Genomic DNA, 26,179 nt, shown 5'->3' on the forward strand with positions numbered 1-26,179 from the left:
TGAGGAGTTGGGAGTTCACATAATGCATGCATGTGGCGTGCTGATATGTGGCATTGTGAAATTAAGTCAAAGGCCGTGACAAAATATATGGGGCTCTGGATATCATGCTCCTCCCATTCCATTACACATGAGCATGATAACTGGATGCTAATTCTAGAGTTTAGTGACAAATCCCGAGACCTGACCTGCTATCGTTGGATTTGTCCAATAGAGATAGTAGATAAAATTAAAAATCCAAGCTATAATTAAACTAATCTTCTTATTCTTCTTCTTCTTCTTTTGATTAAATATAATTAAACTAATCTTGCCAGCCAATGCAAGTAGTGTGTACTGGGATCACCCAAATAGCATCGGCTGATAACGACGCATCAACGACCTAGGAATTGGGATGCCAAAATTTTCTTGTTGAAATGGGGCTGTCTGCTCCTCCTTTTCCAGCATAACAACAGCTGTGCTAGTCTTCTTCATAAATCTTCTCCCACACCCCCCCACCATTATAATAGATCTAGACAGCTTAAGTACTCTCTCGGAAAAATTATTCTTCCATAAATACATTTATATTTACGAAAGTAAAGTCAAAAAGTCAATCACTATAACTCACCAATTTTATTACGGCCCATTTCTTGAAAAAGTTGACTCACCACCCCTAATAGCCAGATCCAAAAAAAAAAACATAAAATAAATAAAGAAAAGGTCAAACAAAAACGAGGCCTCCTTTATGAATTATGCCAACCGTTTAATTGAAGCTCTTGGTCTTGCTCACCGACACTGCCACCAAAACCTTTGATCGTAGAAGTAACAATACGATTACAAATATCGCTGCTTCTGTTTCATTAATAGTACACAAAATCTTACAGCAATCCAATTTGATCAAAAAAATAGAAATAAAGTACAGCAATCCATGCAACAAGTAGGAAAAAGGGCAAGAATTACACTTCAATTCAAGTACAGAAGAAGAAGAAGCAGAATAAGCACTTCAGATTAGTTATAATAAAATGGAAGGGAAAAAAATATATATGGAAAAGAATCTAAACTTCCCTAATTGCCCTTGAGAAAATTTACATACGGATTTTTTTTTTTTTTTTCTCTTACAGTCTTACCTTAGAGTGTCCACTTCCAGATCTTGACCCGGAGCTTGACCTTGCAAGGCGCGTCCGGCGTGGCGGCGGCAGCCGCCTTCTTACCCTTGGGAGCGGTGACTTGGATCCCCTCGCAGTGGACTGTAATCCCGATCTTCTTGGACTTTAGCTTCCCCATCTTTACCCCGGCTTTGGTCTCCAGATCGATCACCATTGCTACGTTCCCGGACTTCCTCAGACCCGACACCGCCGAGGGGTCCACGGTCTCGCCGGAGGTGGAGACCGTGGTCTTGAGCACCGTCGTGTTCTTTGCGTCGTGCACGAATCCCGGGAAGGAGCCGTCGCCGAGGCCCGCGCCGCTGGAGGCGGAGGCGGCGGAGACGGAGATCGGATCGTAGAGGAAGACAACCTTCTTGTTGGGGTTCCGGGCGGTGACGGTTAGATCGAGGGCGGAGGTGACGAGGCCGGAGGAGGAGACGTTGAGGGCGGAGAGGCGGGCGGAGGAGACGGAGAAGGTGGGTCGGTGGGGGTGGTACAGGACGTAGATAACGCCCCCCGCGATGGCGGCAATGAGGATGAGGGCGACGAGGATGAGGACGATCCAGAGGAAGCAGGAGCAGCAACAGCTCCGGCCGCTGCGGCGGCGGGATTTGGAGGGTTGGGGGCGGTAGGCGGGACGCTGGTAGAGCTGGGACTTCGCCGCCGGGAATGCCGGTGGTCCACCGGCGCCGTTGAGAGTTTGGGGCTTGGAGACGTGGACCCTATCGGCCATTTCCGGTGCTCGGTTGAGAGAGAGAAGAGAATTGGGGCTTAGGATTAGCGTTAGGGGATGAGTGAGAAGAGCGAGGAAGAATAGAAGAAAAAGAAGAAGGAAGGAAGGAAGGAAGGAGGTGAAGAGAAAGGAGCTCTTCACCTTATGACGATGGGGATGGTTCCTCTGAAGGTTTATCGCCTTTCTCTTCTACTCTTTCGCTTTACCGATTTATTATTATTTTTTCATTTTACACCCTCTAATTCTTAACTTACAATGAATGATCAGGAAATGTTCAAATGACACCTTGAATTTAATATAACGGAAATATTCTCCTTAGCGTGGAAGTAATAATTTTTTCTTCTTTCTAAAGTGATTAAACTAGAAAAATAAATCATACAGGGTGTGAAGCAAAAATTTCACCACCGTTGCCTGTTGGAGAAGGCATTTGGTAGGAGGTGATTCGTGACCTTACAATCACCGATGAGCTGTCATTTGGACGGTGCGGATATCGTGTTAGGAGAGTTATCTATTCTGGAATCTGGCCGACTAAGCGTCTATGTTACAGTTGGTAGATGCACACAAATGATACTAAGGTCCTTAGAAGTTGGATTTGTTGTCAATTTATTGATTAATATAGGGTGTTAAGAGTAAGTTTCTCTCTCTAGAGTGTTAGTTGGGAGGGATGGCCTACATACATGGGCAATCTATCTAGCTGTGTAATAGTCTTTCATTTGGAATAAGTGTCAGTTGAGCTGGACATTGATGGCTCAACTCTCTCTCTTAGATTGAAGCAATTTAAAATTACTATGAGGGATTGATTAAGAATCATTGAGATCAATAATCCTTTTTGGCCTTCCTTTTCCTCTAGTACATGTAGAATTAGTGCATATTGATGATATTATTGTCCTTAACCTTAATTTGTACTTTCTTCAACCACGTAATACTTGGATATATTATTGCTGTCTAGCCCACTAGAGGTAATTATTATGGTTATGTTTCTGATTAATTAAATACAAAAGTTTCATTGGATCTCCAACATTAGCCCATGAAGACTTGATGCCCATCACCTAAAATTGGGGATAACTCATCCATTAGGCCCACATTTAGTGCAGCAAAATTAACTCTTGGCTTCGTACTATGCTAGTAACTACTCCTATGCAAGCCACGAGTCCACGACTAAAATTTAAGGTGTCTTTTAGTTCGTGCATTCAATTATATTCATTTATAAATTAAAATTTTTAAAAATATATTTTATAAATATATATTTATTTTTATATATTTTAATTAAACTTTATATAAAATAAGTCACATGATATGTTATGCATAAAATTTTATCACACATATATATATTTTAAATAAGATTTATAGTATAATTAACATACTTATTCATAGTATATAGTCAAACATAAATTCTTACATAAATTTATTCAAAATAATTATTATATTTTATATTTAAGAAAAATGTGTATAAAATTATTCTTAAGAAATTTTATGCACCAGGCAAACTAGGCCTAAATTTCTATTTCTATGGATTAAAAAAAAAAAAAAAAAACTACTGAATCAAATCCACTTACTCTGTTCTAAGGTTTCCTACCCCTTTCGAGATTTTATCCTTTTGTCTCATACTCTCATCTCTTTCTTATCCCCCGGCCCTCTCTTACTTTCATATGATCCTCCCCCTTGTATTACTTCTATCTGCACCTCTCCGTATTCAAGCTTACTCTCACCTTCATGCTATTCTAAGCAGTTTCACCTCTACAATATATCTTCCACACATCCCCTCTCTATCCCCACCCTCTCCAAGGCAACATTACTCACTAACCCACCAACTGCAGTGATGGCCTTAATCGACGTTGATCTACTCAAGAAGTTCTCTGAGCTTCATCATCTCGCGGAAGACGCCACATTGCCAACCAGAAGAGCTGATCTCTGCCGACAACGTCACTGGCCTCAGAACAGCATGATGAAAGCTTGGTATTCCAGTCGTGGCCTCTTTGCACAGACCCACTTGGTGGATATCTTCACCAACTCAGGGTTTTAGTTGCAGTTCCATGGTTTGCCAATAGAGTATCTCTCAAAATGGTGATCGGCATGGACACCACGCAAATCAATCTCCAATATACCCTACCTACTAAACCAGCTAACACCCTCCTCTATTGGACGAACAGCAAAGGGGACAGGATGGCGGTGTTGGCATTTATGCTGCTTGTCAGGAAAAGGATGCGAAGTTTGGGAGGTCAAACTTATTTGAAGAAATGCGGCAATGATTTAGATGGAGAAATATGGGCCATTCTCGAAGGTGTCTAAAGATCTTGCATGGTGGCAGCCAGAGATTGTAATGGATGGATAACTCTTAATCCTAGGATTAGGGTATTCAATACTAGTTGTTGTAATAATTTGGATGCACACTGTTTTAGCTTGCAATGCTATTTGCTCAATTAGTACAGCGGTATCGGCGAGCTCTCGGCTAAATCAAATATGTAATCATGTTTACTACTGCTCACATTCACCTACGAATTGATTGTTTGTCCACAAAAAAAATAAATGCTCGTAACTCAAACATCAATTTCAAGATTTTGTTCCTATTTAAACACAGCAAAATTGGCTTCCCGTTCAATTGTGAAATATATCAGGTAGTATAGCTGCTGATTGGAGTATAAAGAGATCCTTTAGTGAATAGTTCATGATGACGATATAATTAGCAGTCAATGTACTTTACTCGGTTAACTGGATCAATGTACTATTAGAAGGTTGACTTGTGGCTGGGATGGACTAAGTTATTTTCGACTTTATTAAAAGCCTTATTATAGGCTTGGCTATATATCTTAAAAACTTTGACGTAATTGTTAGCACATGGAGTAGTACTGCAAACATATGCATATATATGATACTTATAGTTTTTTAATTGCTTTTTGCATCTTATTATGTAAGAACCATATACAATATCTATGGTTAGAATGAACGATTATATCACATTTTTGAAAGGAAATTAAACAAATTTGGATCTCAACTTGAATTTTATTTAATATAAAGGTAGGCTCTTTAACTTGACTTTTCACAAACCTAGAAGATAGATGAGACACAATTTCATGATTAAGTAAGACTTTCATGGAAAGAGACTTTCAAATCCAATTGGTTACAATGAAGGCTAAGAAAGAAAGGTTAAGACAAAAAAAATAAAAAAAAGACCTAAACTCACCAACTTTGTTATTATTAGCCAAATTAAAATTAATTAACTAGAGTGTTAGTATCCTATGAAAGAAAAGCCAATAGATAAATATTACTGGTGATATTGATGGACGCAGTTCCAAAATGGACTGTCCTTGCCAACCCTAGATCATGAGGACAGAATCCAAAAGGACCATGACTGGTCCTACTTGGATGCTTCAACTAACCAACATATAGATTTGATTAATATGACTCAACTTACTCCACCCACGTGTAACACAACTAGTAGCGTCGTCTTGTCTCCAAGTTGGACAGTATGTACAGTTTTGGCAACATTGCCACGAAAGCTCATGCAGAGCTACCTTGTCTGAACACTGGCTATCTAATGCAAACCAAGTGCAAATACTTTAACTGAGAAGAGAAGAGAATAAATAAGAACAATTTAAAAGAAAACAACAACTTTAGACGTGGCAATTAACGATACGAGGCTCTCTTGGAGCTTGGAGCCGTCTCATAATTATAATCCGAACGACTGAAGTTGGTGTTGGGTGAATGAAATATTTTAGCCAGTCTAGTAGCCAAATGCTTCTAAAACTTAAAACAAATCTTAAAGATATCCAGCTACCTCCTCTTTCGGCTAATCGATCTTAAAGATATTGGCCCTCGAAATGATAGCTAGCTTTGGTGCTGGTACTTATTGTGGATTAACCCAAGAGAATATAAAAAGAAGAATTAACCCTTTAAATGTGAATCATATGATTATTATTTTATTAATGACGGACTAATATTTGAACCGCAGGAGTGTGTAATTGTGACAAACCACGTTGTTCCAAAAATTAATCTATTTAATTTAATTTAATAGTTTTATTATTAGAGCTTTTAATTTTTAATGTAATACGCTATTTAACGACATCGAAAATAGGATCGGAGGAAGGCGGGACAATTAATGCTCGCCCACTATGCATTCACCCCTTGTCCGCTTCCTCCATGTGCGCCACATGCATCTGCCACGTGTCCTCACATCCCCTAATATAAACTATCCCTCGCTTCCGCACCCCTAACCTTTTAAGGCTTTTAACCCTTCTACTCGCTGCTCTATCTCCATTCCCCCCCCCCCCCTTAAAAAAAAAAAACGAGAAAAATTTGGGAAAAAATAGCGAGAAAAATGCTGGAAGAATCCATACCGTCGATCTTGGCGTCGGTCTACGGCTGGTTCACCCCCACCGTCCTCTTCCTCCTCCTTAACCTCGTGATAGGTACCATCGCCATCACCTCCAAAGGCGGCCTCCGCTCCTCGTCCTCTGCGGACTCGCCCGAATGCGACCGCCCTGCTGGGCTCACCCGCGTCCCCTCCCTCGCTCTCGACCGCCTCCGCTCCTTCAACCTCTACCGCTTCCGCTCCGGCGAGATCCCCTTAGCCGAAACCCTAATCCAGCCCCCGCCGCAGTCCCGCGAAGCCCTAGAGCCCTCCCGCATCCCGGATCCACTCGCCGCCCCCGTCGAGCCTCCGAAACCGGCTGCAGAGGAAGCGAGCCGGGATCCGCAGCCTCACGAGCAGCACATCATCCGGAGCCAGTCGGACGCGCATCCGACAGCTGGGGAGAAGCCAGTGAGGTTGCCGGCCCGGATGAAGAAGTCGGCCAGCGACAAGTCCGCGTTCGCACACTTCGATGAGGAGGAAGCCGAAGCAGTAGCGGAGGTCGAAGTCGAAGTCGGATCCGGCGGTGAGGTAGACGCCCGGGCGGATGACTTCATTAACCGGTTCCGGAATCAGCTCAGGCTTCAGCGTCTCGACTCGATTATGAGGTACAAGGAGATGATTAACCGCGGAGGTGGACACTAAAATAAAATTAAGATAAAATTCAGAGGAGTTATTATTATTTACTATTATTATTATTAAATAGGAGAGTGCTATTTTATTTGTTTCCCTCTGTCTTCTTAATTAATGGCTTTTAGAGTTCTTCTGTAATATTTCGGCAGTTTTGGACTATTATTATGCTAGTTTATCTTGGCAATCCGATAAACTTAATTGCTATCCTGACGGATAGTGCTGCACTTCATTGCTTTATCCGTGATCCTTATTCATGAGCCACGACGGTAAAAGAGTGGGGCAATTGTATCATTGCATGGTTGAATGTACATCAAGGCCCCAACCTTACATAAGTTGGTTTATTCGCGACGAATATATTTTGTATAAAAATATTTAATACGATATGTTTATTTACGATGCTATCTATGTTTAAATTATGGTAAATAATTTTGTTTAAAAATAATAATTTTCGATTTATTTTGAACTTATTTCTATCTTCTCCGGAAAACAATAAGTATTCATTTATAGTAAACTAAAAAAGATAATAAAGTTAAGTTAAACATCCTCTCCCTTATCTCAACTATTCAGATCAATAATAATAATAATAATAATAATAATAATAATAATAAATTCTTGTTTTTTAAATATAATTTTTCTTTATCCTTCTTGGGATATGGGATGGGGATGGGGCGAAGTGATGGTCTGGGCTATGGAGTAGTCTTATCTTGTGAATAATTTTATCCAATGCGTTTGGGATCATTCGCGACTTCGATGCAGCGATAAAGTTGGCCATGGATGGCGGAAGATGACCCGAACCCCACACATTGTCACAGTCCACAGAGGCGTACGTGGATTCTCGACCTACTATTCTTTTATACGTGTCCATGTGTTTTAAAGGTACAAAACAAAAGACTTCAATCCATATATTTTACGTTGACGAAACAATCCGATTTCAAAAAGTCACTTAAATAAATTGAGTTTAGTATTAGACACTATCTTTTTAAGATTAATTCTTCCTCCGTCGATTGCTTTTGGAACAGTGGACGTCGGTCTCCCAAAATACAACGACTGTCTTGTACTGAAAAGAAAGCAGCAAACTGTACTCTCTTTCAAATACAGACTAACAGCCTATTTATAGAATTAAACAGGCTCGACGAAAAGACCGTATCAGACAAAAAATTAAAATTGGACTTGACCTGTACGTGCGAACCGAGCTGAGCGGTTAGGGGTAAAAACGGATCGGATACAGATCGGATAGTGTTCAACCCATATTCAGATCCGTATTTTTAGTTCGGACATGGATTCAGATACGGATATTGGACGGATAGCAAAATTTAAAACCATATCCTAACTAAACGGATACAGATAATTTTCGGATAAAGGATTGGATCTTAAATGGATATTAATTGAATTTAAAATAATTATAATATTTCATTTAAATAAATTAACACAAAATTATTAAGAGTTTTACAACAAATAATTTTTTGTATGTCAAATATATATAAATTAATAATATTAATATTTACTATATAAATAAGCAAACTAAAAATTATAAATCATTTAAAAAATGAGAGTTAAATTACATAATAACCTTTATCCATAAAATAGATATCCATTTTGGGGCCCAAAGCTCATAAGATGTTTGTTACTTATATACCATACTAATATTTCTTAAATATCCAATATGGTACTAAATTTACTTTTCTTTATTTCTCATTGCCATGATACCCATTTTAGAGCCAATTTTCATTCACTTCTCTTCATAGATTTGACTAAGTGAATATTTGATAATAAAGTACACTTTGAGCTAAATTAATTCTACCATTAAACCATCATTAGTAATGTATGGGCCCCACTTAAAACTTAGCTCAAAATTAATAAAAAATTCATGTCAAATACATAAAATTACCAACATTTCAAACACTTGCAACGACAGAGGTGAGGATTTGTTGAACACTTGGCCTTGTGGAATAACAAATAGAAATTATCATTACCAATTTGAGAGATTTATTTTAAGAATAATTGTTTCCATGTTTACTTAATCGTAATAATTATATTTGTATTATATATTTGATACGATACAAAGCAAAAGTAACGAAGAAGAAATTATTAAAATATTCTTTGATTTAATTTAAGATAGATTGATGGAATATATGATAAATAGATTTTATTTATGGAACACTTCAGAATTACTTATGAAATACTAGGCTAAGACATTACGTTAAGCTAAGACATTTTAAGTATGCAATATATAGATATAAAATGCAACAAGAGAGATAAATATATAATACAATACTAGGGATATATATATATATATATATATATATATATATATATATATATAATGCTTGAAAGGTGAGTGCAAAATATTTAAGAGGTAGATATAAAATACTTTTACAATTTTATTATTATAATTTGAATATATTATCAACATTTATCTTTTTTTACATCTATTCCTACATATTTTATAGTAACTATTAATATATTTACAATATTTTTAATGTTAATAATATAGTTTTATCTTACGTGAAATATATTTTTAATATATCCTTGCAAAATGAGATTAATAATAATATTATGTTAATTTATTTTCTAAATTTCTTATTTTATTATTTAAAGAAAGAAAGATTTAATTAGACTACTATTTGTTTATTAATACTATATTTTTCATGTTCTTAGTACATTTGAATATTATTTTAATAATAAGATAATTTATAAAAAAATTATATCAATTAAATACATATTATTAAGAATTTTATAAAAATATTTAATAATAATAATACTTTTTTAAACTGTGCGTATCTTTATGAAATATATATTATTAACATTCATGCTGTTTGAGAGAGGGAAAACGAGAAAGAAGTACTGAATTATGATAAGATATTTAAAAAGATATAAAATATTAGCGATAAGTTATAATAAAATATTTAAGAGAAGTTATAGTCAAATTAATGATAAATTAGTAATTAAGTTAGTATGTGATATAAGATATAATTTTAATAAATAATATTTATATTATAAAATATGTTTATTTTGGAATAAGAATTTTTATTATTCCTGAAATAAATGAAGGCTTATTAATTAGATAGTTCTTATAAGGTTTAGAGTGAGCTTAAATTTGCACTTAGGATTAGCCCATTTAGAGTTTTACAGCTTGTTATGTTGAATTCAAAACTAGGGCATTCATAGAGCCACTTAATTTTCTACTCCTTCAAAAGCTCTTCTACTTCTAGCCATAGTGTGAACAAGTGAAAAGACCAACGCACCTCCTACTACTTAATGCATGACTTTGAGTTTGGCTTGATTAGAAGTCTTGAGTCAACTCTGTAACGTGTAAAGTCAACTTCGAATCAATGACCTAAACTAATCATTTTGAATACAATATAACGAGGCTCAGAAAAGATAAGAAATAAATCTAAACTAATAATTGAGTAGCGAATAATGCTAGTAGATCAGCTTTGGAGATAATAAACGAAGACTGTCTCAGGTTTCACACTCTAAAGAAATAGAAAAACAAAAATAAAGAATTGAAGAGCACTAATCTCAGGTTAACTAGAGTGTTTAAAAATATAAGATATAATAAAAGAAGTAGAGTCTGATGTACTATCTTCACCGGCTTTCAAATATAAATTGTATATGTATATATATAGTTGAATATTCTACTTGGCTGTTGGCATTCCTCTCGATGTGAGACATGGTGGCATAAAATTAGGAGGAGATAAGAACATAAATGAGAAATAAATGTGACCACTAGAAGTGTTGGGTGTGGTGAAGAAATGGTATATATATATTGGTCAATCTTATACAGTAGTTTAAATCATGCACATAATTTATGGGATAAATTGATAGGATTCAACAAATAAGTTATAGTGATGGCATCATAAGTCTTAATTCTATGTGGGACTAAAGTTAATGTATTAAAATATAATTATATGTTGTCTAAACTTTTATAATAGAGTTTTGTAAAACTTATTTGATCTCATTAGCTTTTTATTAGGTTCATTGGGTTGGGTTGGGTTGGGCTGGGCTGGGATTCTATAGTATGCCAATAGGCCGGACATCGGGTCGGGTTGGGCTTATGGTTTTTAAAAATAATCGGACTTTGGAATTAGGCCCGATCCGAATTCAGCCCGATCCATCATTTGCACAGGTCTAATTTTTTTTAAATTAAAAATGGAATAAATGATTAATTATAATAAAATAAAGAAACTACCTCTCTTTCTTAACTTCGCACTACCTTTCAACCCAGACGAGTGGGTTTATTTGGTCAAAAAGATCGCATCGCAGCCCCAAAATTTTAGAACGAGGAGAAGAGAAAGCCGAGGATTCGATCAATCTCACTTCCATTCCTTCATATAATGGTGAGTAAACACTACATCTCCTTCCACCGATCTCTATCTCAGGGGTTTTGCAGGAAACGAATTGGGGGGTTAAGACGTTGCTAATTTCTCGATCCGGCTTCTTGATGCAGGCGTCGAAGCCCATATCAAGCCCAGTCCCCGTCGCCTGGTATCCGTCGCTGGCCGTCCTGATGCTATCGATCGGCCTCCTCCTTACGGCTTCGTTCTTCATGTAAGCTTTCCTCTCGATCTGTTCTTGTTGTTTTCATTTTGGGTGGATTTGTCGATTTGCAATGTGTATTTTGGTTGCTGCGGTTTTTTTGGGACCAGGAAAGAACTGGGAATAGATTGCAGCAGATCTGGCTGTTGGAGTTATTAGTTTTATTGGTTTTTTGTACTAATATACACATCGTAAGAGGAGTTTTGCATTGATATTTATGGATTTAGCATGATTTGCCCCTACATATTTTTTTGTTCAATGCTCTCGTAATTCAGTTACTAGATCTTATTTTGAGCTGCAAAAGAAATTAGCTTGAATACCTCAAATCTTTCAAATGGAATTAATTGGATTATTGCTCCTTTTTAGCCACAGAAGGTGACTAAACTCGATTCATTTTGGGCATAAGGTCGCGTCATTTGTTGTTGACTCAGGGAGGGAATGATACGACTAAAAAAACTACCGGACTGGGGTTGGATTTGTTCATTATATGGAATATTTTAGTAGCTTTGATAACCAATGAACTTGAATAATAAATTGCTCCCTGCAATTGCACGACAATGCCGACACAATGTCAACACTTGTGCCTCGAGGCAGGCAATTGGAGGAAGAGCTCTGTCATTTCTGTATTGTAGTCTGTGTTAGGAGTGCTTTTATTATTTGAATTAGAGGTTTTGATCTAGTCAACCATACTTTAGATGGTAACTGACTGTATGTTTTTAATTTTAGTTTCACTTTAGGCTTCCATTTTGTTAGTAAAAGGCTTAGATAAATGATGATGAGTTTATGCCTGTCAATATTGTCTCCTACTTAGCATGTTTGACTCTTCATGGTCTAGAGAAATATCTTGGACTTGCCATTTCTTTGATGGCTCCTGTTACTTCTGTTTACTTGGTGGATAAGGTGACTTTCAAAAGAAATTTGCACCAATTTCATTAGATATGGATTTTCACAATAGATACACACCGTAGTGGAATAGCATGTATTGCCTATGAAGAAGCTGATGAAATATGGATGACAATGCATGCTTGTATTCTCTTTAAACATGTCGATTTGCACATTTATCTAGTTACTTTAGCAAAACATGGCAAGATTTGTTTCTCTATCAGATTTATTTGGAAATTATGATTAAAGGTGGCAGCTCTTAGCATAAGAAAGTTTTAGGCATGGAAAAGTTGGATCTTCGTCTTCTATAATTTTTCTGTTATAGATTTCCTTTCCATGGGAGAGCTCCTTAAATGTACCTTTGCGTTCCTAATGGCAAAATTGATCTTCTGTTTAGTCTCCTTATGATATATCTGTGGCCTTGTGGTTCTTCCATGATATTCTTTTCAAAGTCACTCAAGTGAGCAAGGTATCATGGTGTTCCGCGTAAGTACAACTGACATCATCATTTTTTTAGCTTATCATGGCCATGCATGGGCCTTGGTGTTGAAGTACAAGGTGTCTTCTAAAATGTTTGTTATAATCCTGAATTGTTTTGCTACACAACTAATATTTCCTCTTCACAGCATGGCATTTGATGGTATATTTCTCATATCACATTGTTTAATATGAAACATATGTATAATGATATTAATAGAAGTTTGCCATTTTCCTTGTAACTATTAAGCTTCTTTCATCAAGCTTGTATCTGCACCTATTGCCACTTTGTCCCCTAATCTTATTGTTAAATGTTAACTAAGCAGTAAGCACCACCAGTGAGCTCGCTGTTAAGTAGAGATAATTTTGTGCCACATCTGTATTGTAAAGAAAGACTCTCTTAGGGTTGGAGAACTAAGTTCGAGCTGTCAGAACTTTGAGGCAGAAGTAAAATTCTGAAAATGGGATCTCCAGAAAGGCATTTACTGAGATGCAAAGGAAATATATGATGCTTCTAATTGTGATTTATGTAATTTCCAGATTGAGGATTACACTCTGCATATCAGTTGATGGTAATTGCTGTGATATTCCTGACAATCTTCCTGCTGGATTTGTTTACTTGGGAGTTATTGTGACTATCGATCTCTCATTCTAGATCATTCCACTAGAGTCGGATTTTCCTTTTGCTTTAGATATGAGTTTGATGCTTGGACATTGCATTTGCATCAATTAGCATACTTTTTGTGGCTACTCTACTCTACCATTACATTCTAAAACAGGATATTTCGCTTATCATGAAGTTGAATAGAGTTAATTCTGTTTCAAGGGGTATTGGATTTTCTGTCTTACATGGTGGAGTATTGCAGCTATGAGGCCACTTCATCCAGGCGCAACCGAAGCCTATCAAAGGAGATCGCCACTGGGGCAGTAGCATCTGCTTTTCTGGTACTCCTACCTCTTGAACCGATCAATTATCTTCAATTTTTAAATGAAAGTCCATGGTTAGTTATCCAGTGATCAAAGCTATATATCTTTCTTTTCTTGTTGCAGGGTTTTGGATCTCTGTTCTTGCTCCTAGCGAGTGGTGTTTATGTTTGATACTAGAGTTACCCAGTCTTCTTCAGTTAGGATGCTCATGAAGAATCTAAGATGATTTTTCTTTGTTTGTAATGTGCTCGTCTTTTGGATTTTGAGAGCTTGCATAAGGCGCTTAGATTGTAAAAGATTGTTTCAATGCCCACATATGAGCAGCACACCTTGACTAAATTTACATATGGTTACTCTTAAGTTATCTGTGTTTATCGTTGGGTTGCTGCTAATCTCACCTTCAGTTAAAAGTTTCGTTCACTTGTAAAATAATAGTATAGTAATTAAATAATAATTTTTCTTAATATTAGTCTCTTCTCTTCTGTCTAATATTTTTATATTTATCGACTACTATTTTATCCTTAAAAAGGCCTCTCTTTCCTCTCTCTTTTATTTTATCTATTTATCCATCTATTATTATATCTATTATAAATAATATTTTGATCATTTGCTAAAATATCTTTACTTTTTCACATCACATTAAGTGTAATAATTGCGCCACTATACCAATTTATAACCAAATAATGTAATAGTCTAAACAGGTATAAGTTGTGTTATGCAAGTTTAGTAATATGAACATAATTATGTTAGTACGAAAGTTATTCCACATGTGTATGAACGCCTAATGTTTATATTTCAGACGTGGTGGTCGTTAATTATTTGCGGTTGCTATCTAGTTGGATTTCCTTTCCACCTTGCTGCTCGATACATTCAATTCGCAAAGTTGAGCAAACAGAGGTTATCTACAAAGCATAAACAATTAAAACAGGATATGTTACTGTATTATGGCAGAAGTGCATGGGAACGATATTATTAATTAAATATTTCAAATAATTAATACCATTCTAGTCTCAATACATTATGATTCCTAAGAAGGAAAAATTATTACACCAAACTTAGAAGAAAAATGTAAGGATATTCAAACTTACTTTCCAAGGTCACCAACATACTGACACAACCTAATTGCTACAAATGTGCAAATGAAAAATTACTTACTTAACCATGCTGAACACACATAACCGGACACTAACCACTAAAAAAAACCTGTCGATCACGATAGTAAACAGTCATGACAGTTGCCATTCATAAACCTGTCCAATGTAGCCGGTCTTCATTGTCAGGAACAATAAGGCAAGATTATAGCACATAATATCATATCTAACCAACATTTCTCTCAAAGGAGATCGGCAACATTGGAGGGTAGTTCCTCTACCACAACATTGTAGAACTTTTGGATATCAAACAGCATTCTTTCGTCGTCACGAGTTACAAAGTTGATCGCCACACCCTTCCTTCCAAATCTCCCACTTCGTCCAATACGATGCAGATAGTTCTCTGGCTGGGTTGGCAGATCATAATTTATGACGAGGGAAACCTGCTGCACATCGATACCACGAGCAAGAAGGTCAGTCGTGATGAGCACACGAGACGAACCAGATCGAAACTCCCGCATTATAATATCCCTAGTGTTCTGGTCCATGTCACCATGCGTGGCTGAGACTGTGTGATCCTTGCTTCTCATCTTGTCAGTTAGCCAGTCAACCTTGCGTCGGGTATTGACAAAGATCACGCTTTGTGTGATGGCCAAAGTTTCATAGAGATCACAGAGGGTTTCAAGCTTCCATTCTTCCTTCTCAACATTGACGTAGAACTGCTTGATACCCTCCAGAGTGAGTTCATCTCGCTTCACAAGGATTCTCACAGGCTTGTTCATAAACTTGCGAGTGATCTCGAGAGCCTCAGGAGGCATTGTTGCAGAAAACACCCCGACTTGTATTTTGGAAGGAAGAAGCTGGAAGATGTCATAGATCTGAAGAGGGAAAAAGGTATTAAAATAATGATAGTAAGATAAGCAAGCTAAGAACATGACAGGATAGAAACTAGAAAAAAGAAAAAAAATAAAAATAAATTATGGACATATGATGGTACCAGAGAAGCTATTCATTGTTGCAAGTACAAAGTTCCCATATAAGAACAAATCGCAAGACTGTGTCCAGCATGAACTCTCATAGAAGGAAAGCAAACAGCAAAATTTTATTGAGGTATAACATTATTTAGGATAAAGTATATTGACACAGTAAACATCATTGATGAAACATAAGCACCATTAAAATGTAACGGAGGACATTATGAATGAGTAGTTACACTAGCAATATGAATGTGCAGAATCAATGTTGTGAGTGTCATCTCTACTGGTAAGTTAGTCTAAACACCATGCCACTTATTTAAGAAATGATATTCCTCAACTTAAAAGCCTTTAATTTTGTCAGCATCAAATTTGCCAGAACTTTAACTTTTTACTGGATCGGAGATTGAATAGGTAAAGGTAAATACTAACAACTGACTTGAAAACAAATAATGTAAAAAGAGAAGGAACCTGATCCTTGAAACCACGTGAAAGCATTTCATCTGCTTCATCCAATACAAACATCTTAATATAGTCAGGGCGGAGGGATTGCCTTCGCAGCATGTCAAATACACGACCTGGTGTCCCCACAACAACATGAACCCCACTGGCAAGAATACGTTGATCCTCGCGAACACTAGTCCCTCCAACACAAGCATGTACTTTCACACCAAGATAGTCACCAAGTGCTCGCATAACTTTTTCTATTTGCTGTGCCAACTCCCGAGTCGGAGCAAGTACCAAAGCTTGGCATTCAACCAATCCATAATCAAGCTGCTGCAAAATGCCAGAACAGAAGGTTGCAGTTTTTCCTGTCCCAGACTGTGCCTGTTGGATGACATCAAGGCCCTTGCAGAACGGAACAATCCCTCTTTGCTGGATTGCAGAAGGCTTTTCAAAACCTAGAGTAAAGACATTGTCAAAACAAAGATATTACCTCACAAAACTATATAGCGAGGTCACTAGAGATTGCATCAGAGAAATTGAAGTAGGAGGAGGCCATACCATATGCGTATATGCCTCTGAGAAGGTTTTCCTGCAGACCCATGGCATCAAAAGTGTCATAAACTTCATCATATGATGTAAAAAAGTCCTGCCCATCTTGAGTTAACCTATCCTCCAGCATATAAAGCACATAATAAGTAAGTATTGTTGGCGAAATACTTATAGTGAGAAATAGTGATGAAAAAAATTTAAATTTACTACAGCTCATTCATTTTTGCATCATAATGTCGTGCATCAAATTGAGATCCTTCTGGTGCCGATCCTGCCATTTCTGCAAGTGCGGAAGTCAAAGTTAGTGTAAAACAGTGACCGAATCACCTTACGATGGTAGAAAGAAAATTAAATGACACTCGAAAGAGTCACGTCCAGTGAATTCTCCCTCCCTCCCTTCTGTAACCAGATTAAGACAACTAGTTCATTGCCTGAGTTACATATCTGGGAATCTTTCGAAAAAACAAGAAAAAGCTTTTCGTCCATGCTTAACTACTTCTCCATCACTAATTGCCAGCGAATATATTCTAGATACTAACTCTGTTCCGCGATCCTAGAGATCTGATGCAGTACCTATTGGAGATACAACTCAATCAAAGTGATCGAGAAACAAATCCCTAACAAATCAATAAATTTCCCTAATAAATCCGAGACCACCAACACAAGCGAGCCAAGATAAAGTCGACAATGCTGAATTAGATCAGAATTGCAAAATTAAGTAAGAAAACAGAAACCGATCTAACGATTAGACAGTGATCTCTCGCTTCTAATCGGCTCAAACCCCCTAATCGCCTATTCCACCATGGATAACGAAATCCAACGAGAAAGGCGACAAAGATGAGCTGCAAGATGAGATCCACACATTACCTTATAAGTCCTCGAGGGAGCGATTTGCCGAAGGGATTCCAAGTCGTGCGAGCAAAGAGCGCGAGAGAGGAGGAGGAGGAAAGCAAAGGCGATGCTTTATTTATCGATTGAGATAGAAGAGAAGAGAGGCTCGCCTTTTAAGTAGTCGCTTTTGTTTGTGTCCGAAAGGGAAAAGAACGAGTTGTGGAAGGAGACTAACCTTTTCTTCGTCGAGGAGTCGAAGTCGAACTAGGACTCCAGGAGTGACTAGTAACACAGCTCGAGTTCGACTCGGACTACACCCGAGCCAGCTCGACCTCGCCTTTCTCAGCACCAATCTTACCACTTTACGTCATCTATACCAGGAACAATTTACTTCAAAAGGGACACTTTTGATGTCCCTTTAGAAATAATAAGATAATAAGATTAGTCCCATCGGTTTGTTTTCACATACGAGTATTATGTTTATCAAGTTAGGACGAAGAATCCATAGCATATGATAGTATAGAATCCCCAAGACGATCGACCTTTGTTATCTCCAACTTACTGAAGAAATAGTAGACTGCATAACCAAACAGGTCTAAGAGTGCTGAAGAACCTCTGCTCTAGTAAACCCTCCACCACCAATGGTAGTCTTCTCTGCGTTGCAAGTAGCAAACTCCTTTGAAGCATCACTGAGCTTTATACCTAAAATGTCATGCAAATCAAGTTTCATTATGGATTGCCCCACTTATAGCTAATTTCAAATTTCTCAAGCACCTTGAAGATTTTTTTAAAAAAAAAGAGGAACTAAGAATTCCTCTAAACATCACTGACCAAATAAATCAAGGCCTTCCACAACAGTGACATATTTGCGTTTGTTGCGAACAATCTTCTCAATTACAACTTCTTGCTTCTCCTGCAGGAAAAGAAACTAGTTAATATTTAAAAGCTGGCATTAGCAATATGAAGCATATGTAAATCTAGATTATCATCTGGAGGGCTAGACTAAAAGCACAAGAATTCTATGTCCAGAATAATGAGTTATGCAGCCTAGTGATCAATGATCTGAGAAAATTGTGCATTACGTTCCTCCCATCAATCTAGCCAATGTAATCATGTCCGAGGTTGACGTGAAAGATGCCCACCGAGAATCCGCAAATTGTGATAGCTAACTTAGAACTTGCTGACCTTAATGCTCGCAAAAGAAGTATCTGATGGATGGATGGATGGTAAATAGGCAATACAGAGGGGGTTGATTTCCCTTGGAGACTATTTCTTATGCAGCGTACACATTTTAATTAGAATGAAATGAAACAAGATCAGGCATTTACCTCACACAACTTCTTGTTAATGACAATGTACAAAATCAAAAGCATAATGCTACCTTGTCATGATCTAATATAGTAGAAAATATAAATAAGAGAAAGACTAACTCTAAATGTTAAGGAACCCACCTTCTTCTTTGTTTTACCACCTGGAAGGCGTTTTATTTCTTCTTGCTTAGATGCTGAGGCTCCCCCTGCATCAAGAATAAAAAAAAAAGTGACTAGAAGGATGGAAGATCACAAGAGAAGTGCAAACCCTGAACCAGTTAACAAACCTCCAACTAAAGCTCAGTATTTCTCTTTCCAATATCCAATTCGAACAGCTAAAATGCAAATGGCAAGATGTGTCCTCATATTACAATAATTCAATGGACAAACACCCAATCACACACCTGCGTTAGGACCGGAGGTCTCGCCTCCTCCTCCACCGGAAATCCCCACAGCCTGCAATTGCTCCGCCGCCTTGTCTGCTTCCTTCTCCCTCGCATCTAATCACATAAAACCGAGAAGAACAGTAAGAAGAAGGATCGAGGTCGATGTGGACTCACCATTAAGGAGATCAGGGCAGAGACCGGGAACGTTTTGGCGAAGCCAAAACTTGCATTTCTCGAAGTCGGGACCGAACTCGCGGTACTCGGCGGGGAAGCTACATACGCCGCAGTATAGCACCCAGACTGGTTGCTGCTTCTCCCCATGGAAGCGAAGCTTGGAGGGTAGAAGGGCAGTTTGGAGTGGCGCAAATGAAGCAGCGTGGGGAAGGAGGAGGGGAGGATTGGAATCGAACTGCCAAAATGGATGGAAGATTTCGTCGCTATTTCATTCGTAAAGGCGCGAGTTTCGGCTACTAGTGACTCGGCACTTACATCTAATCTTTGCCGACTTCTATGATTTTCTTTTGGAAAATGATCCCTAATCAAATTTCCTCCCATGCTGCAAATATTTATCCATAAAAGCAATCTTCGTTTCATGATAATTACAATTAACTCACAAAATGAAGACGTATTAGTATATCATAGAAGAAGGTTTTCCACACTTAAACAACATACAGTAACAAATAGCGTACAATATTGATAGCTGTCATATTACAAAAGGCGACTCATGCATAAGGCATATCCATGAATCCTTTATTTTATGCAGAAAAGAATAGCACCTATACTAGAGACAAGAGGCTCGAGTTTCCAATCTTTTAACTTTATTCAAGCTGCTCTTTGAAATCTGAGTTCTACAAAAAGAAATCAGTGTGCAGCATCTCTGCTATAGTATTGATCTAAAGTCTTTGCGGGTATGCGATGAAGAAGTTCGCGGGGGAATATGCGGAGCAGCGTCCATGCAAGATCAAGGGACTGGAAGATGTTACGAGTATCGTATGCACCTTGTGTCACAAATTTCTTTTCAAACTTGTCAAGGAATTCGAGATAGAGCTGCATATAAAAATACAAATGCATCAGCACAAAGCATAACAAATAAAGATGCATGCAGTACATGTACATATATGAATGTATGTATATATGATGTTGTAGAGAGAGAGAGAGAGAGAGAGAGAGAGAGAGAGAGAGAGACCAAATCCTCAGATGAGAGAGCTTCCTCTCCGACAACTGCTTTCATGGCCTGGACATCCTTTCCAATTGCATAATTGGCATAGAGCTGCACCATGAAATTAATCATGTAAGTCGACATACCAAAATATACCAAATAATAATAAGCACCTAATTTAGCAATAGATACCTGGTTAGATACATCAGCATGATCACGACGAGTCATGCCTTCGCCAATAGCACTCTGAGGGTAAACCAAATTAGATGAGAAGTTCTAAAAGTTAAGGTTGTGTGTGTGTGTGTGTGTTACAAAGAAATAGCACATATAAAATTCACCTTCATCAATCTAGATAGAGAAGGCAGGACATTGATAGGTGGGTATATCTGAAAATATAAGATGTGTAAGTCTTCAAAACATAAGCAAACAAAAAAAATCTCAAGTTGCCTAGGAAGTGCTGGCATCTTTCCAAAGATGCATGAAGCAATGAAAGATGCCTGAAGGGTTATATGCATCTTCGTTATGTAGTAGTAAAGCCTGTATTGTACCTGACGATTATAGAGCTGTCTATCGATGTATATTTGGCCTTCCGTGATATAGCCAGTAAGATCAGGAGTTGGATGTGTGATATCTATTGAGCAAAAAGACCAGAACAATCGTGTTTAGACATGACATTGCACACATCATACTAAGACACCAAGAGAATCATATCTGCGATAAATCATAAGCCAAAGGTGGGTTCCTAGTTGGACCCTCAGAAAATGAATCAGCAAAGAAAGACCAAAACAGAAACCATGAATAATGGTCCATTGAGTGATACACCATTATCTCATGGAGATTTACAAGATTATAAAACTGAAAAGGATATAATTGAACAAATAAATTGATAAAATACATGGAAGCAGAAAGTTTGCATCAATTACCATCATTCGGCATTGTTAAAATGGGTATCTGTGTAATGGAGCCTTTTCTTCCTTCTATACGCCCAGCACGCTCATATATGGTCGCCAGATCAGTGTACATATACCCAGGGTAACCACGCCTACCTGGCACCTCCTCTCGTGCAGCTGATACCTAAGGATAAAATGCATAATTTGCATAAGCTAAAGGAAACAGAATTCACACTTGACAACTATTTTGTGCAGGCAAAGCAGGACAAGAACTTAATAAAATTATTATTAACTATTAAGAATATAGAAGGGAAAACCCTTACAAGCATAGAGCTTTGAAATGATCCTAAATGGATAAAATGCAAAGCCTGAGCAAATAGTACTAGGGCATCAAGTAATTGCAAAGTAATGGTGTCACAAACAGATAAAAACTTGAAAACTTCAATCTTGAACTTAATACTACTGATGTCATATGATCAACTCAAATCTGGTGCATCACAATTTACAAGGGAGCCCTTCTACCAACTGCAATGTTTATATTACATATTAGTATATTACATATATAGTACGAATTAACAGCTCTTCATCTTTGAGACAATATATGACTCAGTTTCTTCATAAAGAAAAGAATGTACAGCATAGCAAGCTTATATATGCAGAAAAGCATAATTAAGAGATAAATTTACTTGCAGAAAAGGATGAATAGAGAAGGTTCCTACCACATCCTCAAAGTATTTACCGAATAAAAAGGAAACCACTATGCGACTTGAGCATGATAACAATAGGCCAGAAAGAATAAGAGATAACAAGATCAATACCTCACGGAGTGCATCGGCATATGAGCTCATATCTGTTAGAATGACGAGAACATGCTTTCCACATTCATAAGCTAAATACTCTGCAGTCGTGAGTGCAATTCGAGGAGTGATGATGCGTTCAATTGTTGGGTCATTGGCCTGCATTAAAGACCATGGCAGGGTTGTAACATCAAATGATGTCAAATTGCACACTAACAACTAAAAATAACTAGAGTGCCATAAGTTGCCACATCAAGTTCAAGAGAACAGATAATTTTTCAAAGTACCAGATTCAGGAAAAGTGTGACCCTCTCCATTGAACCATTTTCCTCAAAATCACGCTTGAAAAATTGAGCTGTTTCCATATTTACTCCCATAGCAGCAAAGACAATGGCAAAATTGTCTTCTTCTCCACCCTGCCGATTGATGAAAATACACACAGTGATCACGATAAAAGAAATTAACTTCATACATAAATGCTTGAATGCCACTAAAAGCTTCAGCTTCTTGAATGAGAGCTTAAACACTGGATCATATTGTCACATCCCACTTAGAGTAGCAGTAATTTCTGTGATACATGTTTATGCTTCCTAGATGTTAATTCTTTTATCATAAGGTTCAAATAAAAATAACAAGCTTAATTGCAGATAATTTTATGAATCAAATTGACACCATTGATGATAATCTATTTGCAAGGGATGTAGTAATAACAAAATTAACCTCAACTTATTGGTCATCCACTTCCATTCATATAAAAAGGGTGTTTTGCATGAGGCTCACACAAATGCAAGGTATGCGGAAGGAAAGATGTAAGACAGCCTCACATTGCTGTTAGTGCCATCACATGACTTGAATCAGTAGCCACAAGTGCGTATCGCCGAGACTTATTATCACTTTAAGTGGCACTCTCCAGCCTCTTCCATTTGTATACATTAATAATTGACCACCAGAACAGATTTATGACAAGTTCAACAACAAGAATGGTGTCCAGAAACTCGAGTTTTATACAAACTGCTAATCCTGATTGTCTGCTTAATAATGAATAGAATATCAAAAGGAGCGCATAATTTAACAAGCTATCGGTCTTTGAAAGCAAAAGTCTATATGTCAAGCAGCATTTATTCAGGTGGTCATTAACTTAGGACAAGAAACATCCTACAGAGAGTGCATGGGACATAATATTGGTTTTATAAGCACCAGTTGTAATTTTTATACAAATGGTACTGCTACAGATCACATGCTGTATAGCTTTTGTACCTCCAACAGATTGTCAGATTTCTCCAGACGTTTTACAAGGCCAGCCTGACGACAAATTTGAGCAGCTATTTCATTATGAGGAAGACCAGCAGCAGAGAAGAGGGGAATTTTTTGTCCTCGAGCAATAGAATTCATGACATCAATGGTGGATATCCCTGTCTGAATCATCTCTTCAGGATAGGTTCTCTCACTAGGATTGATAGAACTTCCTGGAATAAGGTCATGAGAACATACAATATTACAATATCACTTGAGAGGACATATGGTTAAAGGAAATAGAATTTTGTTTCGATGCCTTTGTTAGTTATCCACCAAAGCTACGTACCAGATATATCCAAGTAAGCCTCGGGCAATATTGGTGGACCATTATCTATAGGCTTTCCAGAACCATTGAAAATGCGTCCAAGCATATCAAGTGAAACAGGAGTTTTCAGGACCTGCAAAGCCAAAAAGGTCGTGGATTCAGTGAAATCAGTGATATCAGGAAATGGATATAACAGATGGCAAAAACTTCATGAAGTAAAGAACACTAGCACGATTTCCGAATTATTTCATCATCACAGAAAATTGAAGAAATATATACATTCTCTATTTCAAGATTTTTCACTCTTGAACCAGACTCTGGAGTTTGGACAATAAGTCCAGGTCAAGTAGAGCAGTTCACCAACTTTGCTGATAAATAGCATGCCATGGAGCGTCCCTTCTGAACTACTTCATATAAAGAAGTAAAGAACTAAGATGGAGAAGCATGCTGAACATCCTTCTCATTCTCAGAGCCAGTGGAATGCACCAACATAAGGTTTTAGTATTTTACTATTTTATACCTTACTTGTTAAAAAATAAAATAAAATAAAAGATGTAGATGTAATATGACAATAAAGAGAGAGAGCTATGTACAATAAGGCCATGGGTCAATCACCTCGCCAGTAAACTGCACAGTAGTGTACTTGATGTCTATTCCAGAAGTTCCTTCAAAGACCTGGAAAACATGAATGCGTGTCAAATGCTCTATATACGGAAATGCCATCACATAACAAGAAACAGAAAAGCATTAGAAAGTTAGAAGTGATGCACAATACAGGACAAATAGCAAGCCGAGATGAGTTATATTTGTTGCAAAATGTCTGCACCAGGAGCCTAATGCAGATGAAACAAATCAAATTAGTCCAGAGGAGAGAGTAACCTGCACAACAGCCTTTTCTCCATCAACTTCCAGGACTTGACCACGACGAATTGTGCCATCTCCCAGTTGAATATTCACAATTTCCTGATACTTAGGGCCCTGAAATAGATTTCAAGGAGGGAAGAATAACTATCAGACCTAGATGAATGTTTATGATGTTCCATGATAAACAGCAAAGGAACAATATTTGACTCAATCTACAAATGAATGAGATATGTACCTTAACTTTTTCCAAGATGACCAAAGGTCCTGCCACTCCAGAAACTGTCCTGTACTCTGCATCATAAGGGAAGCTAATTGAAATTGAATACCTAAGATCCCAACAATCAGAAAAGTTCCAATATAAACTACTGATGCGTAACAAAATCAGGCACATGTTTCTCTGGAAGAATCACAATGATTGTAGACCAGGTTCTTTTCCAGAAACTTCTCATAACCAAGAGGCAAGAAGAGTTTAACGAGTCGTCGATACACACTATTGTGAAGAGCATCAACATTCTATAAGTCAATAAATTAGGTCTATGTAGTAGAAAGTCTTTAATCAAAACATTATTTTAAGAAAAAGATGAAGCGAAGCCTGCCAGTGAATATTTACTGACTAATCTAGGTAAATGGGATTCTAATATTGCATTTGAAAGGTCATACTTCAGGTTCTTCTTCTTCACATACACCTTTTTTAGATGATGAAGCTCCAAGGATTTTAAAAATTACAGTCTGAGAATAATAGGTGCACTTCAAGCATTGCTAGTAACATGATCCACAAATGAAAAAATTGCAATTTTAAGTCCTCTAAATATGATTCTAGAAAAACTACACACAAAAAGAAACACAATACTCATAAAAAATAGCAACTAGCCTAATGATTAGCACCACATACCCATGCCAATCTCCAATGATCCTTCTTCCATGTCAGCACCATCCTTGGCAAAACCCATATTGCAATAACAACCTGAAGCACGAGAGCAACATTTAGCAATCTAAACCATAGGTCGATTTTTCTAGACATGCCGAAGTCAAAGTAGAGACATCATCGAAATAAAGGTTCAAGCTTTTAAAAACTTCATCATAACCAATGAAATCAAATACGATTCAAATCATTCAAGCAGTCTTTAAACTCGCATAGATCTCCTACCGACTCACTAATCAATACTTCCAAAATCGAAACAATGGAAGATTCCTACCGAGGATTGATCCTCTCCTCGCTACAAGATCAAATCATAAAAACCTCAATTCAATTTCTTGCCATTTGAATCACTAAAACATTCGAGGCAGAAAGCGGGCAGATCTCATTAACAAATCCAATCGCAACAAACTGGGAAGAAAAGATCCGCAATTTTTTTTCAAAATTATAAGAGATATTAGCAAGAATTAAGTAGAAAATAAGCGGATTTAGGGCAAAACGCACCTCGGATTAGACCTGGAGAGGAAGAGAGAAAGCGAACAGGGAGACGAAGAGGAGGAGGAGGAAGAGACGAGGGGAGTGGAGGAACGAAATAAAAATAAAAATAAAAATAGAAAAAAGAAACACGAATAATAATGCTCTCTGTCTCCACTGAATCGTACCCACATATCTCCCCCAGTATCATAATAACCGGCCAAAAAGGTAAATTTACATTAGTTTGGGGTAGTTATCGGTTGTCTATTTTCC

The 26,179-nt window shown here is 37.4% G+C and overlaps 6 protein-coding genes across 6 annotated transcripts; 2 read left to right on the forward strand and 4 right to left on the reverse strand.

Annotated features, from left to right (window-relative positions):
* Window positions 1–790: 790 nt before the first annotated feature.
* LOC140765133 (NDR1/HIN1-like protein 13) lies at window positions 791–2,018 on the reverse strand. The gene has a single exon (XM_073104069.1). The coding sequence runs from the start codon at window positions 1,849–1,851 to the stop codon at window positions 1,102–1,104; it is 750 nt and encodes a 249-aa protein (XP_072960170.1). The 5' UTR covers window positions 1,852–2,018; the 3' UTR covers window positions 791–1,101.
* Window positions 2,019–6,091: 4,073 nt separating this feature from the next.
* On the forward strand, window positions 6,092–7,085 carry LOC140765298 (pathogen-associated molecular patterns-induced protein A70-like). Its single transcript, XM_073104302.1, has one exon. The coding sequence runs from the start codon at window positions 6,167–6,169 to the stop codon at window positions 6,842–6,844; it is 678 nt and encodes a 225-aa protein (XP_072960403.1). The 5' UTR covers window positions 6,092–6,166; the 3' UTR covers window positions 6,845–7,085.
* A 3,958-nt stretch (window positions 7,086–11,043) lies between these two features.
* Window positions 11,044–14,017, forward strand: LOC140764965 (uncharacterized). The gene is made up of 4 exons (XM_073103854.1): window positions 11,044–11,172; window positions 11,283–11,383; window positions 13,597–13,675; window positions 13,781–14,017. The coding sequence occupies exons 1-4, from the start codon at window positions 11,170–11,172 to the stop codon at window positions 13,826–13,828; spliced, it is 231 nt and encodes a 76-aa protein (XP_072959955.1). The 5' UTR covers window positions 11,044–11,169; the 3' UTR covers window positions 13,829–14,017.
* Window positions 14,018–14,867: 850 nt separating this feature from the next.
* On the reverse strand, window positions 14,868–17,726 carry LOC140765401 (eukaryotic initiation factor 4A-8-like). The gene is made up of 5 exons (XM_073104466.1): window positions 17,586–17,726; window positions 16,929–16,998; window positions 16,728–16,834; window positions 16,194–16,624; window positions 14,868–15,626 (listed from the first exon to the last, which is right to left on the reverse strand). Exons 2-5 carry the CDS (start codon window positions 16,994–16,996, stop codon window positions 14,991–14,993), a joined length of 1,242 nt encoding a protein of 413 aa, XP_072960567.1. The 5' UTR covers window positions 16,997–16,998; window positions 17,586–17,726; the 3' UTR covers window positions 14,868–14,990.
* A 152-nt stretch (window positions 17,727–17,878) lies between these two features.
* On the reverse strand, window positions 17,879–19,800 carry LOC140765055 (translation machinery-associated protein 22-like). Its single transcript, XM_073103972.1, has 6 exons — window positions 19,735–19,800; window positions 19,444–19,654; window positions 19,264–19,359; window positions 19,001–19,065; window positions 18,381–18,462; window positions 17,879–18,251 (listed from the first exon to the last, which is right to left on the reverse strand). Exons 1-6 carry the CDS (start codon window positions 19,798–19,800, stop codon window positions 18,145–18,147), a joined length of 627 nt encoding a protein of 208 aa, XP_072960073.1. The 3' UTR covers window positions 17,879–18,144.
* A 44-nt stretch (window positions 19,801–19,844) lies between these two features.
* Window positions 19,845–26,077, reverse strand: LOC140765136 (V-type proton ATPase subunit B 2). Its single transcript, XM_073104072.1, has 15 exons — window positions 25,937–26,077; window positions 25,409–25,480; window positions 24,752–24,807; window positions 24,532–24,630; window positions 24,268–24,327; window positions 23,674–23,785; window positions 23,349–23,557; window positions 22,379–22,507; window positions 22,113–22,250; window positions 21,328–21,478; window positions 20,953–21,035; window positions 20,743–20,790; window positions 20,597–20,650; window positions 20,432–20,515; window positions 19,845–20,292 (listed from the first exon to the last, which is right to left on the reverse strand). Exons 2-15 carry the CDS (start codon window positions 25,464–25,466, stop codon window positions 20,107–20,109), a joined length of 1,467 nt encoding a protein of 488 aa, XP_072960173.1. The 5' UTR covers window positions 25,467–25,480; window positions 25,937–26,077; the 3' UTR covers window positions 19,845–20,106.
* Between the last annotated feature and the right edge of the window lie 102 nt (window positions 26,078–26,179).

The sequence above is a fragment of the Typha angustifolia genome, chromosome 8, assembly GCF_048772165.1.
Source record: "Typha angustifolia cultivar Huaian chromosome 8, ASM4877216v1, whole genome shotgun sequence".
Classification (NCBI taxonomy): Eukaryota; Viridiplantae; Streptophyta; class Magnoliopsida; order Poales; family Typhaceae; genus Typha; species Typha angustifolia.